The sequence below is a fragment of the Myotis myotis genome, unplaced genomic scaffold (assembly GCF_014108235.1).
Source record: "Myotis myotis isolate mMyoMyo1 unplaced genomic scaffold, mMyoMyo1.p scaffold_m19_p_1, whole genome shotgun sequence".
In the NCBI taxonomy this organism is placed as follows: domain Eukaryota; kingdom Metazoa; phylum Chordata; class Mammalia; order Chiroptera; family Vespertilionidae; genus Myotis; species Myotis myotis.
In genome coordinates, this window is record NW_023416313.1 from 216,168,896 (window position 1) to 216,184,065 (window position 15,170).

At 39.1% G+C, this 15,170-nt stretch overlaps 1 protein-coding gene across 7 annotated transcripts in view; it reads right to left on the minus strand.

The window, feature by feature from the left end:
• Positions 1-15,170, minus strand: part of RPS6KA5 (ribosomal protein S6 kinase A5) — a 127,733-nt gene that overhangs the window by 43,726 nt on the left and 68,837 nt on the right. For 5 of the 7 annotated variants that reach the window (XM_036315494.1, XM_036315502.1, XM_036315511.1 and 2 more), the window contains one exon: positions 14,613-14,720. The exons of 1 other annotated variant lie outside the window; for it this stretch is intronic. In XM_036315494.1, coding sequence (XP_036171387.1) covers positions 14,613-14,720 — 108 coding nt within the window. Of the gene's footprint in view, positions 1-4,877; positions 4,930-14,612; positions 14,721-15,170 lie in introns of those variants that run through there. One more of the 7 variants, XM_036315528.1, reaches the window with a different exon arrangement.

Here is a 15,170-nt window from a genome sequence, read left to right on the forward strand (position 1 = left end):
GGGGTGAGGTGGGGGGGGGAGGGGGCCAAGAGGTCGGCCCATTCTGCCCACTTGCCAGTCCCGCCCTCCGCTGCCACCCACCCCGGTTCCCATTTCCCATCTAGTGATAGGAGCCTGATGGCCGGGGGAGGGACTGAGAGGTCGGCTGTTCCTGCCCGCTTGTCAGCCCCATCCTCACCGCAGGTCGCCCTCGGTGTGTGGGGCGACCAGCTGGGTGGGGGCCTTGGCCTGGGGGCCTTGGCCTGGTGCCGCCCGCATCCCCCACCACCCACTCTGGGTCCCCATCTGCCATGGCAATCAGAGCCTGCCGGGTCAGGGAAAAGGACCAAAAGGTGGTCAGTGCATCTATTAGTGACAGGTTGAGTGGTCGTTCTGGTCATTCTGCTGTTATGGCCGCTGGGCTTTTATTATATAGGATAGGCAAGACTGGGAGCACACTAGAAAACTTGGAGGGGTGGGGGAGGCCAAATGCTAAGAAAGAGAATACTAAACCTAAAGATAAAAAAGAAGGAAATTTTCCTACCTCACCATCTTATCTAGTTTAGCACTGAAATCAGAATGTTTAGTGATGATGAACAAACTGTTTTTAAAGCTTTTCTCACCCTAGCTGGTTTGGCTCAGTGGATAGAACATCGGCCCTTGGACTGAAGGGTCCTGGGTTTGATTCCAGTCAAGGGCATGTACCTTCATTGCAGGCTGATCTCCATCCTGGTCAGGGCACATGCGGAAGGCAACCAATCGATGTGCCTCTCATATCGATGTTTCTCTGTCTCTCCCTTTCCCTTCCACTCTCTAAAAACCAATGAAAAAATATGCTCAGGTGAGGAGTAACAAAACTATAAGTAAATAAAGGATTTTCTCTTAAAGAAAGTTGTTTCTCCTTTGTAGAATTTTAAAAAGGACTAATTTTATATAGCACACTAAAAATTAATTTAAGAAACTGAAGCCGTTTAAAAAATGACCAACTGTGTCATAAGACTCATCCCAACATAAAAAGAATTAAACTAATGCAGATATGTTAAACGGGGATAAAGAATTCCTCTTTAATAATACACAGTTGTATGGCTATATCTGAAACTTTTAAAGGCACTTTGGTGCCATTAAAATACTTCTTAAAAATTATTTTAGAGCAAGCTCTTCAATTTATACTTTCCTCTTCTTTCACTAACAAAGGTTAAGAAAAAGAAGCATTCCTCTTATTTACCATTTTTTAATGGAAAGAACTCCATTCTAGCAATGCTATCGAAGTGGTAGAAGTCCCCTATTCTGTTGGCTAAAAGTTAAGCCCAGAGATAATGAATGTAATAAATTTATTTAAACACTGTAATAATAAATGTATTAAAACTACTTACTACTTAATTAAAATACATATATATATAAACAAAAATAAAATATGTTCTATAGTTCATTTATTTCTTTTTAGGTGCTATGTAAACTGAAAGATTACTATTCACCTAGAAACTAAAAGAAATAATTCCATTATGCATAGATCTGAAAAAAAAATTTTTGTTTAGCTGGCAGAGTGCTACTGGATAGCTAATATAAATCATATGTCAAATGTCATTAACTCTCTGCTTCATCATTTCAATACCAAATGTTAATTTTTTATCAAACTATTGGAAAGAATAAAGCCAAATAAAACGTATTTCATATAAACTTGTGTATAAAAAGTAATAAATAATTTTTAACATTTTGTTACACATGCTTATACAGGAAAAATGTACTAAAAAGCAGTAATCTGTTCACTGAATTATTAAAAAAAATAGAAAATTACTTTTTTAAAAAAACAAACTTCATAAAACTAAAGCATGGTTTTAGTTAATATACTATTTACTAATAACCCTTTTTTTGATATTAGGCAAACATCACTATGTAGATGACATAGAAAAACACATAAATATTACTAAGCCATAGTATTATCGTTGGATCTCATCTTAAAAGACACCTTTAAGACATTATATGCTAAGCCCTGGCCAATGTGGCTCAGTTGGTTGGAGTGTCTCCCATGCATTGAAAAGTTGCATACTGGATTCCCCGTCAGGGCACATACCCAGGTTGTGCATTTCATCCCAGCTCGGGGTGTATGCGGGAGGCAACTGATCGATGTTTCTCTCTTTCTCTTTCTCTCTCACCCTCTTTCCCTCTCTCTAAAGAAAAAAAACAACCAGTAAAACATATCCTTAGGTGAGGATTTTAAAAAACACACAAAACATTATATGCTACATCAAGTTTAGTTATACAGAAAAAAAATTCTCTAAACTGGTTTGTGAGTAAAAAGATAATAGGTTTTGATTTATTGACTTTCTAGATTTTTATTTAGAAAGCACTCTTTTTAGCAAATACATATACATTTTCATTTATAGGAAACACCATTTTGAAACTGTATTTCCTTCTAAGTATGAGACAATCATTACATTTCACAAACTGAAAGTTATGAAAATATTCTCTTCTTTAAAACACTAGATATTCACAAGATTAGTGTACAAAGGGTATGAAACATACAGATTTTATTGATTAGTGCCAGAAAGACTTCCTGTGTCTTACTCTTCTGACAATGAGAATTATGCAGCTCAGTTCTTTATTGTCTTGACAGAGAGGGAGCTGAGAACCACACTAAATGCTAGGAGATATTTCCTCCACCTTCCAGCTCTCTCTGAATTCACTTTAGCTTTTTGTGTTTGTTTTTTTAATCATCACCCAAGGATATGTTCATTGATTTGAGAGAGAGAGAGAGGAAAGGAGAGGGAGGGGGAGAAACAGGGAGAGAAAGACATCGATATGAGAGAGAAACATCAATCGTCTCTTGTTCTCACCTCAACTGGGGATTGAGCCCACAACCTAGGTATGTGCCCTGACCGGAATCGAACCTACAACCTTTGGGATGATGCTCCAATAAACTGAGCCACCCAGTCAGGGCTAGCTTTTCTGTTTTGTTTTGTTTTTTGTTTCTGTATGTGTGCCTACATTAATAAATAATACATAATTACAGTGAGGCCTTGACTTACGAGTTTAATTTGTTCCGTGACGGAGCTTGTAACTCAAATTACTCGTATGTCAAATCATTAAAGTGAACGAGTGAGACACGTGATGCTGGGCTGATGTTGTGGCGTTAACTGTGACGTTCGCTGCGTCAGCTAGCGGTGGGGTATCTGAAGCTGGCTCGTAACCCAAATTTTAGCTCGCAACTCAAAGCAAAAAATCGGCCAAGAGATGGCTCGTATCTCGAAAAACTCGTTAGTCGGGACACTCTTAAGTCAAGGCCCCACTGTATTTATTTGATGGAAACTCTAGGAGACAGAAAAATTAAAGTTTAAGTGTCGGAAAGTTCCAATAATAGAGGAATAGTAAATAAAGGCAAAGCACTTCTTAAGTCTCTCAGTGTGTATATTTAAAAACACTGCCATTTTAGCCCCTTGCAATTCTGTATCTGCTTCCTCGTCCTCTGCCTCAATGGAAGTGTTCCTCCCTCTGAGTTCTGACTTTCAGAATAATTCCAGTCATTCTATAAGACACCAAATTGAAGTGGTGTGACAGGCGATGGTTTCTAGTGGGAGGCAGGAAAGAATACAGGGGCATATGTTAAAGCTACCACAAAGTTAAATATTGTGAATGAGAATTGCCTTAATGTGTGTGTCTGTGTGCACCATCCTGGCAGATAATACGGAATAGTTATACTTAAGTGACCAGCTGACCAAAGAGGCTTCCCTCTTCCTTAGACAGAAGAATCAGATCACACTGGATAAAAAATGGCTTTCCTTCTAATGAAGAATCCAAATAGGAACTCAATTGCCAAACTCTCAAGTATTTCTCAATAAACACTAGATTAAATGATTCCTAGTTTCTATTTGCTAATGTTTTATCCTGCTCTTACCTGCTCATTATTGATAAACATGTGAGTTAAATGTAAATTACCAATGAAAAGAAGTTGTTCCACATCCTGTGTTTTTTCCACCCTAAATTTGAAAATTTTCACAACTATCTGGAATGTTTGATTTTAAGTGACTATCTCATTGCTAATCATCCATGAGTTTGCTCACAATACAGTAAGGGTAACCCTCAGGTGTCAGCCATGAAGAGGGAGCCGAAAACCAGCAATGTAGGCATCCAACCTATGCTACACGCACAAAGGGAGAAAAGGTAATTCGTTACAGGCTTCAGCAATCCAGAAGCTTGACTTTGGATACCCTTATGAGAACAAAAGATGAGGCCCTCAGCTGAAATGGGGTGGACTGGAAGTAACACCCTTGTGTAAACCTTGGAACCTAAGAAAGTTGAACCCTTAGTAAGTGTGAAGTCTAGAAAAATGAAATACACTACCAGCATAGGTTTGTTTCAATTTGGGCCCTAGCTTAAAAAACAAACACTCCTCTTGTGAAATCAAAGTGTTAGGCTTGTATATTTTGTAGATTTGGGACATGAATTTACTCTCCCCCCATGGCATGGGGAAAGTGAAAAAATTGGTGATACTCTGGAAACAGAGAAATTCCCACAACTTAGCAGTTTCAGAATTCGCATGAATAAAACCCTGGAGGCACAAAATTAGTACTAAACAAGTAAACTAGAGTCTATAAATACAACAAAAAGAAGACTCCATAAATACAACAAAATTATTTTAAACAGAACAATCTACACTAATAAAAGACAAACATGCAAATTAACCGTACCTTCGCTATGCCTTAAACCACGCCCACCAGCCAATCAGAGTAGCTATATGCAAATCAACCCAACCAAGATGGCAGCCGGCAGCCACAGAGCTGGAGCGAGCAGGAGGCTTGGTTGCTCCAGTGATGGAGGAAGCCAAGTTTCCCACGGCCAGCTGTAGCCTCCGCAAAAGGCAACAAAGTTTCAATTATAGAAGCTAAATAAATCCCAGATACCTGCTTTCAGCTGGGCCGTGGCCACGGAGCTGGAGTGAACAGGAGGCTTGGTTGCTTCCCGTGGCCAGCTGTAGCCTCCGCAAAAGGCAAAAAAATTTCAATTATAGAAGGTAAATAAATCCCAGAATAAAAAAAAGAAAAAGAAAAAAGGGAGGGGCTGGGAGCTTCTGTCGCCAGGGGGCTTGGCGAGCCTGAAAACAGCCCTCAGCTCCTCACCCAGACTGGCCAGGCACTTCAGTGGGCATCCCCCACCCTAAAGGGGGTGTGGCCAGCCTGAAAACAGCCATCAGCCCCTCACCCAGGCTGGCCAGGCACCCCAGCAGGACCCCCACCCTGATCCAGGACACCCTTCAGGGCAAACCAGTCAGCCCCCACCTGTGCACCAGGCCTCTATTCTATATAATACAAGGGTAATAGGCAAATTGACCCTAACAGCAGAAAGACTGGGAATGACTGGTCACTGTGAGACACACTGACCACCAGGGGGCAGATGCTCGATGCAGGAGCTGTCCCCTGGTGGTCAGTGCGCTCCCACAGGGGGAGCTCTGCTCAGCCACAAGCCAGGCTGATGGCTGCCAGCACAGCGGTGGTGGCGGGAGCCTCTCCCACCTCCGCAGCAGCACTAAGGATATCCGACTGCAGCTTAGGTCTGCTCCCTGCTGGTAAGTGGACATCCCCTGAGGGCTGCCGGGCTGCCAGAGGGATGTCTGACTGCCAGCTTGAGCCTGATCCCCCAGGGAGTGGGCCTAAGCCAGCAGGTGGACATCCTCCAAGGGGTCCCAGACTGCAAGAGGGCACAGGCCGGGCTGAGGGACCCCCTGAGTGCACAAATTTTTATAAGTAATCTATAAAAGACCAGTATGTTGTAAAAGAGGAAAGATATGAATGAAGGAAAATATCTGTACAACAATATAGCAGCACAGGAAAGATTAGAATGTATGAGAAAGAATCAAATAGAACTGTATAATCAAAAAAATATATAGTAATAAAAAATAGAGTAAACATAGTAGACACAATTAAAGAATTTGTAAAATAGAACATATACTCGAGAAAATTATCCTGAATGTTTTAAGAGTCCCAAGCAAACTAAATAAAAACATATTCATAGGTGATGCATTTCTATAGTGGTTAGAAGAGTGTTTGCCTTATAATAATTCACTATACCATACTTTTGGTTTTTGTTTTGTTTTACTTCACAATAAATTTTTTTTTAAAAAAAACCTAGTCCATTCCTAGATATATCTATACCCAGTGAAATAATCATTAGATATGCAGGGCAAAATGAAGGCATATTAAGACAAAGACAGAATTTACTATTTACTGCTCCTTGTTTTAAAAACACCTAAAGGTTGCACTTCAGAAATAAACTAAACTCACAAGCTAAGAGTAAGATGTAAGAAGCAACAGTGAGCAGAGGAAACAGGTAAATATGTGAGAAAATCTAAACACGTATTAAATTTATAAAATGAAAATAATAATTATACAATAATGATTAGTTTGAAGAAAGAGAACATAAGGTAGGACTAAAATTATAAATAAGTAATAATATGTAAAATGAGATAGATAACTGAAGTTAAAACATTCCAATGTTCTTGAAGTGGTCATGACAATCATAGACATAATGGTTCATTTTAGACTCTATTAAGTCATTATATAATTTTAAAATGTCAGGGTAATAACCACTAAAAGAACAGAAATAGGATATATATATATATATAACTTCCCTCTAAGGATGAATATATAATTTCATACTCTTAGAGGGAAATAAAAGAAAGTAATCTTAATCATTTAAATAGGAGGCAGGAAAGGAGGGGGAAGAGCAAAGAGAAATTATGGTAAAAAAGAAAAACATAGTAAAATAAGAAAAATAAAAATACATCAGTAATCATAATATACAGATTTAACTCACCAGTTAAAAGACAGAAACTCTCTGGATCAAAAACAAAATCCAGCTATATGTTATTTATAAAAGGCATACCTAAAACATAATGACAAAGAAATATTGAAAGTAAAGAGATGGAAAAAGATATATCAGACCAGCACTAACCAATAGAAAGCTGGAGTATCTTATTAATAGCAAGAAAATAAACCTTAAGGTAAAAAGAATGATTAAAATTGGGTAGGGTCATTACATAATAATAATAAAAGGAATTCACCAGGGGAATAACTTTATTCCAAATCTGAATACCCTCAAAATTTTTTGAGGAGACTTAACCTATATAAGCAAAAATGGAGAGATCTTCAAGAAGAAATGGACAAATCCACAATCATAGTATTTTAACATATCTCTTCTATAACTGACTGGTCAAGCAGGACAATAATTAGTGAAGCTATGGAAGATATCCCAATGTTTATAAATATATACAAAAATTTTCTATCTAACAATTAGCGAATACACGGTCTTTTCAGATAAATGTAAGACATTTATAGAAATTAACCAAGTAGTAAGTCACAAAGCAAATATCAAATACCACAAAAATAAAAACATATATTTTGTTCTCCAAACAGAAAGCAAATTAGAGCTCATTTACAAAAAGATAACAAAAAATCCTATGTATTTGAAAACTTAAAAACCTATTTGTAAGTAATTCATGGCCCAAAGAAGAAAACCACAATGAATATCAGGTTATTAGAATAACAATAAAAATGCTATATGTCAGGACTTGTGAGCTATATCTAAAGCTGTTCTTACAAATTGAGTTTTACTTTAAAAGATTAAATACTAATGAGCTAGATTTCCAACTCAAAAGTTCAGAAAAAGAATATGAAAGAAATTCATAGAAAGGAATGAAGTAACAAAGGAACATCAGAAAAGAAACAGAAGAAATAAGAGGCTTGACAAAGTTATTTTTGGATGAGAATAATAAAATCGACAAATCTCTAGCAAACAGATCAAGAAAACACAAAAGTTAAACTCCAATTTAAGAAGTTTCTTCCTTGGTTGCCAGTTTCGAGAGAAAGATTATATATCTCTATCTCTTTCTCTAACTGACCTCTCTCCTTTTCATCCTCTTCCTCTTGGAGCCTTTCTCTCACCATTTTATAGTGATTAAAAATTTTAATGGAGAGACAAATGGATGGATGGACTGACTCACAGACAGATTAAAGAAAAATCAGAATCCCACATTCCCTTCTAGCTAGTGTCCTGTGCTTCTCCTTTGTCAGTGTTGGTTTACACACTCTCTTTACTTACCCACATGTCTCCCACTTCTGAGTCTACCCCAATTTGGCTTGCACCCCCTACCAATTGACTAAAACTGTTCTTGCCAAGGTCACAATTGACTTCAATTTTAGATCTTTTCAGTCCTCATCTTACTTGACTACCTAGTAGTGTTGAACTGGAGATTGCCTCTCGTCTTGGCTTCTTCGCGCCACGCTCCCAACACACACACACACACACACACACACACACACACACACACACACTCACTCTCTCTCTCGCTCTCTCTCTCGCTCTCTCTCTCGCTCTCTCTCTCTTTCTCTCTGTATTTTGTAGGCTTTTCCTCTTCCACCTCACAGTTCAATCCTCAGTTCCTCACAGTTCAATGCTAGGTACTCTTCTGTCCTATGTGCTGGTAATTCCCACATATATATGGCCAACCATGAGCTATCTCCTGGGCTCCAGATCTAAATATGCCAATAATGTATTTCCACTTGATTCTCTCATAGGCTCCTCAAATCAACATTTAAAAACTGAACTAATCTCCCCCCATCTAAATTCTGTCCTCATTTGCTCTGGGAAATATATTTCTATTTAATTTTCAGGAATTTGTTTTCACACATGCTTGAAGTTCCTGCTCCTGGTATAATACTCATCTCTGTGTACTTCTTAATTTAATAATTTAACAAATATTTATTGAGTACCTACTATGTGCCAAGTATTGAAAGACCCCAGAAATATAGTGAACAGCAAATTCCTTGCCCTAATGAGCCTGTATTCCAGAGGTATTCATCAAATATTCATATAATTACTAAATGGCAAGTTATTTATTTAATTATGACTTATTTATAATATTTAATTTTGAGTTATTTAATTATGAATTGTTCCCAGATTACATTTTGCTAAACTGGATTATATAAAGATAAAACTGATTTTATTTTAGAAACCTTAAAAATCTTTTATATGATAAGGAACACTTTACAAATTTGATACTTTTATGGATGTGTTCTTTTCTCAACAACAGATTTTGATAAATCCCTTCAGGTTCTGAGAAGAAAAGAAAACATTTCTAAATATCTGTCAACTAATATATGTCCTTCATAGGATTTTTTGAGAGTACAGTTCAGCAAACATTTATTGAGTTCTTACTGTGAGTCAGACAGTCTACTAGGTATTGGATAGAAGATTCTAACTGAAGACTTTAAAAACATTCAGAGCATCTGTTCTTACCTATATACAAAGAAACTAGAGGCCTGGTGCATGAAATTTGTGCACTCGGGGATGGGGCGGGGGGGGGTCACTCAGCCCAGCCTGCACCCTCTCACAGTCCAGGAGTCCCTCAATTGATTGCCCTGCAGAGGGAGGCCCCGCCTACCTGTCGCAGCCCACTGGTTGGTGGCCAGGGCCGCCCTCTGTGGGGCGATTATGGGGCCATGGTGGGGCCTCCCGACCAATCGCATCGCACCCCCCTTGGCTGGCCTGGTACCAGTGTGTGTCATAGCATGGTCGTCAAGACGGTAATTCTGCTGTTTGGCTGTCCGATCAATTTGCATTAATATGCTTTTATTATTATAGATAATGTCAAGGTGATTCATTTATGTGTTATTAATTACCCTATTCTTAAATATGGTACGTACATTCTCCGTTTTCATAATTTAACATTGAGCACTTAAAAATTTTCATAACAGATTATTAAAATGAATCTGCATGTAGTTAAATAAAACTAGAAGAAAAATAACATCCTAAACAACTCAGTGCTCAAAAACTATGGCATCTGATGAGAATACCTTTCCTTCCCTTGAAGAGTAGCTGTTGACATGACCAGCAGAAACACAAGGCTCTCTTGTGAGGAGTCACCTGATTTAGCCACATAGCATAGCTGACTAATTTGTATTAAAATCCAACAACTCTGATCCATGTTTGATTTCTGTTTATTTTTGGTTTTGTTACTAATATTTTGCTGTTCCCAAGGGCCAACATCTGCCAAATGATCAGACACAGGTACCCATAAATATGGGATTATTAAGTGATTCTTTCCCTTGTATTACCAGAACATAGAGTTAATGTCTAGCACATAGAATGCCCTCACCAAATTGATGGAGTGAATGAGTGAACGTATGAATGGTTCCTACACTGAAAAAAAAGATAGAAGAAGATATAAACAAGTGGAAGAATATACCGTGTCCATGGATTGGTAGAATTAACATCATTAAAATGTCTATACTCCCTAAAGCAATCTACAGATTCCCTATTAAAATACCAAAGGCATATTTCACAGATCTAGAACAAATACTCCAAAAATTTATATGGAACCAAAAGAGACCCTGAATAGCCACAGCAACCTTGAGAAAGAACAAAGTTGGAGGGATCACAATAGCAGATATCAAGTTATACTACAAAGCCACGATAATCAAAACAGCCTGGTACTGGCATAAGAACAGGCATATAGATCAATGGAACAGAAACCCCAGAAATAAACCCAAGCCATTATAGCCAAATAATACTTGACAAAGGAGGCAAGAACATACAAAGGAGTCAAGATAGTCTCTTCAATAAACGGTGTTGGGAAAATTGGACAGATATATGAAAAAAATGAAACCAGACCACCAACTTACACCATACACAAGAATAAACTCAAAATCGATAAAAGACCTAAATGTAAGCTGGGAAACCATAAAAATCCTAGCAGAAACATATGTTCAGACAACTCTTGTAGCAATATGTTTACCGATACATCTCATAGGGCAAAGGAAACTAAGGAGAAAATAAATAAATGGGACTACATCAAAATAAAAAGCTTCTGCACAGCAAAAGAAACCGTCAACAAAAGGAAAAGGAAGCCCACTGTATGGGAGAACATATTTGCCAATGATACATCTGATAAAAGGTTAATATCCAAAATATATAAGGAACTCATACAACTTAACAAAAGGAAGACAATCCAATTTAAAAATGGGCAAAGGACTTAAATAGACCTCCAAAGTGACCATACAGATGGCCAAGAGACATGAAAAACTACTCAAAGTCATGACAATGAGGTATTACCTCCCACCTGTCAGAATGGCTACCATCAACAAATCAACAAATGACAAGTGCTGGCAAGGATGAAGAAAAAAGGGAACCCTAGTACACTGCTGGTGCGAATGCAGACTGGTGCAGCCACTGTGGAAAACAGTATGCAGGCTCCTCAAAAAATTAAATATGGCCCTAGCTGGTTTGGCTCAGTCAATAGAGCACTGGCCTGCAGACTGAAGGGTCCCAGGTTTGATTCCAGTCAAGGGCACATGCCCGGGTTGCAGGCTCTATCCCCAGTAGGGGGCATACAGGAGGCAGCTGATCAATGACTCTCTCTCCTCATTAATGTTTCTCTCTCTCTCTCTCCCTCCCTTTCCCTCTGAAATCAATCAATATATATATACTAGTAGCTCTGCACACAAATCTGTGCGCCAGTAGCTCACTGCCGCCCTCCAGTAGCTCTCCCCGCCCCCTCCCCTCACCCGCCCTCATAGCTTGCTGCCCTGCCCCTCCTGTAGCTCTCTGCTGCCCACTTGTAGCCAGTAGCTCGCTGCCGCCCTCCTGTAACTCCCTCCACCCCCCCCCCCCCCTTATAGCTTGCTGCCCTTCCCCCTCCTGTAGTTCTCTGCCGCCCGCTTGTAGCTCGCTGACCCACCCTCCTGCTGATCCGTGATCCGGTTGTTATGCAATCGGTCATTACGCTTCACAGCGTAACGACCATCTGCATATAACATCTTTATTATATAGGATAACATATATGGAACTGCCATTTGACCCAGTGATCCCACTTCTAGGAATATATCCTAAGAAACCAGAAACACCAATCAGAAAAAATGTGTGCACCCCTATGTTCATTCATAGCAGTGCAATTTACAACACCTAAATCTGGAAACAACCCAAGTGCCCATCAGTAGATGAGTGGATAAAAAAGCTGTGGTACATTTATACCATAGAATACTATGCAGCAGTAAAAAAGGATCTCTTACCCTTTGAGACAGCATGGAGGGACCTGGAGAGTATTATGCTAAGCGAAATAAGCCAGTCAGAGAAAGACAAGTATCATATGATTTCACTCATATGGAATCTAATGAACAAAATAAACTGATGAACAAAACTGATCCAGAGATAAAGAAGCATGGAACAGACTGCAAAATCTCAGAAGGCAGGAGGGCAAGGATCACTGGATGGGAAGAGATCAACCAAAGAACTTATCTGCAATATAAGCATAACCCAGGGACACAGACAATAGGGTGGTGAAGGCCAGGGGCGGGGAGTGGGGTGGATTGATGTAGGTTAGAAGAGGTCAATGGGGGGAAAAAGGGGACATATGTAATACTTTCAACAATAAAGATTAAAAATATATATATATATAAAGAAATTGTGACGTCATCACAAACATGCTTCTATGGCCTGGGCTGGGCTTGTCTGGTCACAGGCGTCTGTAGGCAGATGTGGCTGGGCCAGTTCACTGGTCAAACCAACTGCTGACAGCACCTGCAGACTTTTGTTCTCCGTTTCTCAGAGAGGAATCCTCCTGTCTAGGAAGCCACGGTTTGCAGAGTGAAGGGCAGAAAGAAGCCCTGGAGTTCCATAGTTCAGTGTGTCAACTTTCCCTTCATCACTAGCTTCCACATGGTGTCCTCACCCTCAGCTGTGCCTACTGCCCCAGAACCCACAGTCTGTCTATTTACCTTTCCCGTCTTCCATGAAGGTAAGAAAGGCACACTTGCCTCTATGAATGGGGTAGACATGAGATCTGGGGGCGGCCTGCTTCTCATACAGACTTCCAACCAAACCTCCTCTGTCCTGTTATCACCTGCTCCTCTACTTTGAGGGGTATCTGGTGTCCCTAATTCTTGATCCTCTCTGGGGGTCAGAGATGCATTAGCCTGCTTTGGTGCTTCTCACATCACTGGCTTAGGAATTCATTGTGATTAAAAAGGCCAGTTTAAGCTGAAAACCAAGGAGAGAGAATAGAAATAGACAAAAGAAAAACCCATTCCAAGAAAGATGATACTTTAATACAAATGAATATCGGTTACAACTAATATTTCTGCTGTCCATCTTCCAAAATCTGATTGATATTTTCTTCTCTCCCTTTTGAGTGCATGCCTATTTTACCCCTTGACTTTTACTTATAGTGGGGTTTCATGAGGAAGCAAATCTATAATAATAAAAGGGTAATATGCTAATTAGACCAGACGTCTTTCAGATGTCCTTCCTGACCAAGCCGGGGCTGGAGGGAAGCCAGCCCGGGTCCCAGGTGCCAGAGGGAAGCCGGTGCCGGCAGCTGGGGGAAGGGAGGCCTACTCTTGCACAAATTTTCGTGCAACAGGCCTCTAGTGTTAACATACTTAATCAGTCACATTTTACTGAAGTTGCCACTAAAATTTTTGCAAAGAAGAAAAAGCATTAAAAATCAAACTTTGAAGTATATTTCTCAAAAATTCATCTAATCTATTTTATAACTATGATTTTTTGTCAAAGATAATATATTATTTTAACCAGCTTCATGAGGGCAGACACTATTTCTATTTTATTCATCATCATATTATCTAGTACCTAGCATAATAAGTGGTCAACAAATATTTGTTAAATAAGTAAATTGAGTGGATATAGATATGATTTAAAAATTGGGATCTTTAGATTTTATAGTTTCGGAACTTATCTAATTCACCTAGGGCTGCTTTAGTAATATTCCAAAAAACAAGCAATCAGAAACGGAAACGCCTAATTTGGAACCCAATTATGATGTTTCAAACAAAGCCCTTTATAGCAAAAATTTTACTGTGATTCTGTATTCTGTACCAGTAATTTCTCAGATAGTAATGAATTGGCATTCAGATTTACTTAGTTATCCCAAATAACTAGTAGTGTAAAAATACAATTTTTATTACAACTGCTACAAAAATATTTAATTACAGCTAATAGATGTACAATTTTAAATGTCATTAAATGTACTTGTAATATTGAATCAACTCTAATCAGTATTAAAAATGCAAAGTCCTCCATATTTAAAATCTGCAGATGAGCTATTACATTTTAGTTCATATGAGAAAAAAAAACACCACCACCAAACCCAGTAAGTTTATTAAAGAATTAAGTCTGGTAGAGTCTTCTCTTTCTTGTCAAATGAATTCAAAGGGCGATCACAACATGCCCCGTCCTACTCTGGAATTACAATGTAATTGCATGTGCTTTGTTTCCTATTCTCTACTGGCTACCACCTAAGCCAGACTTCTCCTAAAGGCCCCAAAGGGTTATTTAAATTTTTTAGTTATATTTGATGGGGAAAGTTAAATGCATAGTTTTGTTTTGCTTTAAACTGGAGAATTATGATACACTCATCAAAGATTTACTGCAATTCTAACAGGATGGTTCCATGGTAATTTTGAACTAAAAATCTTTATAGTCATCCATGTCAAATGCTCCTTGAGGCAAATCAGCACAAAGATCCATAATCCATATGGTACTATCCTGTTAAATGCTTACTCCATAGCTAATTTTTCATCACTGTTTATATTGTCGTTACTAACTTTAAATTAAAATATCATACTCACTTCATCAGCCACAAACTCCTTACTCAGGCCAAAATCTGTCAGCACCACATGGCCATTAGAATCAAGCAGAATATTCTCAAGCTTGATGTCACGGTATATAATCCCCAACTGTGAAAACAGATAAATGTGCATTTAAAAATAACAATTTCCAAAAGTCTTTCTTATCTACCTTAAAAACAAACAAACAAAAATAAACAAACAAGGCATTCTCAGGATGTTATAATGGGTCTTAGTCACTGAACAGGGCAAATGTAAGTCCCTCCATCTCGGGCTCATATGCAGGGTTCCCCGGGCCTCTCCCACAGGTCTCTGTTCTCTGTGTAGTGAGGGCCCATCCCTGCTGGACCTTCTGTAGAGTCTCCCCATGACCGCTGCTGCTTCCTGTCTCTATTCTTGTCACAGCTCCCATCCTCACCCCAGGTGATGTTTGGGTGCTTCCATCCTCACCCCAGTGATGTGTAGGTGCTCCCATCCTCACCCCAGTGATGTGTAGGTGCTCCCATCCTCACCCCAGGTGATGTGTAGGTGCTCCCATCCTCACCCCAGTGATGCGTAGGT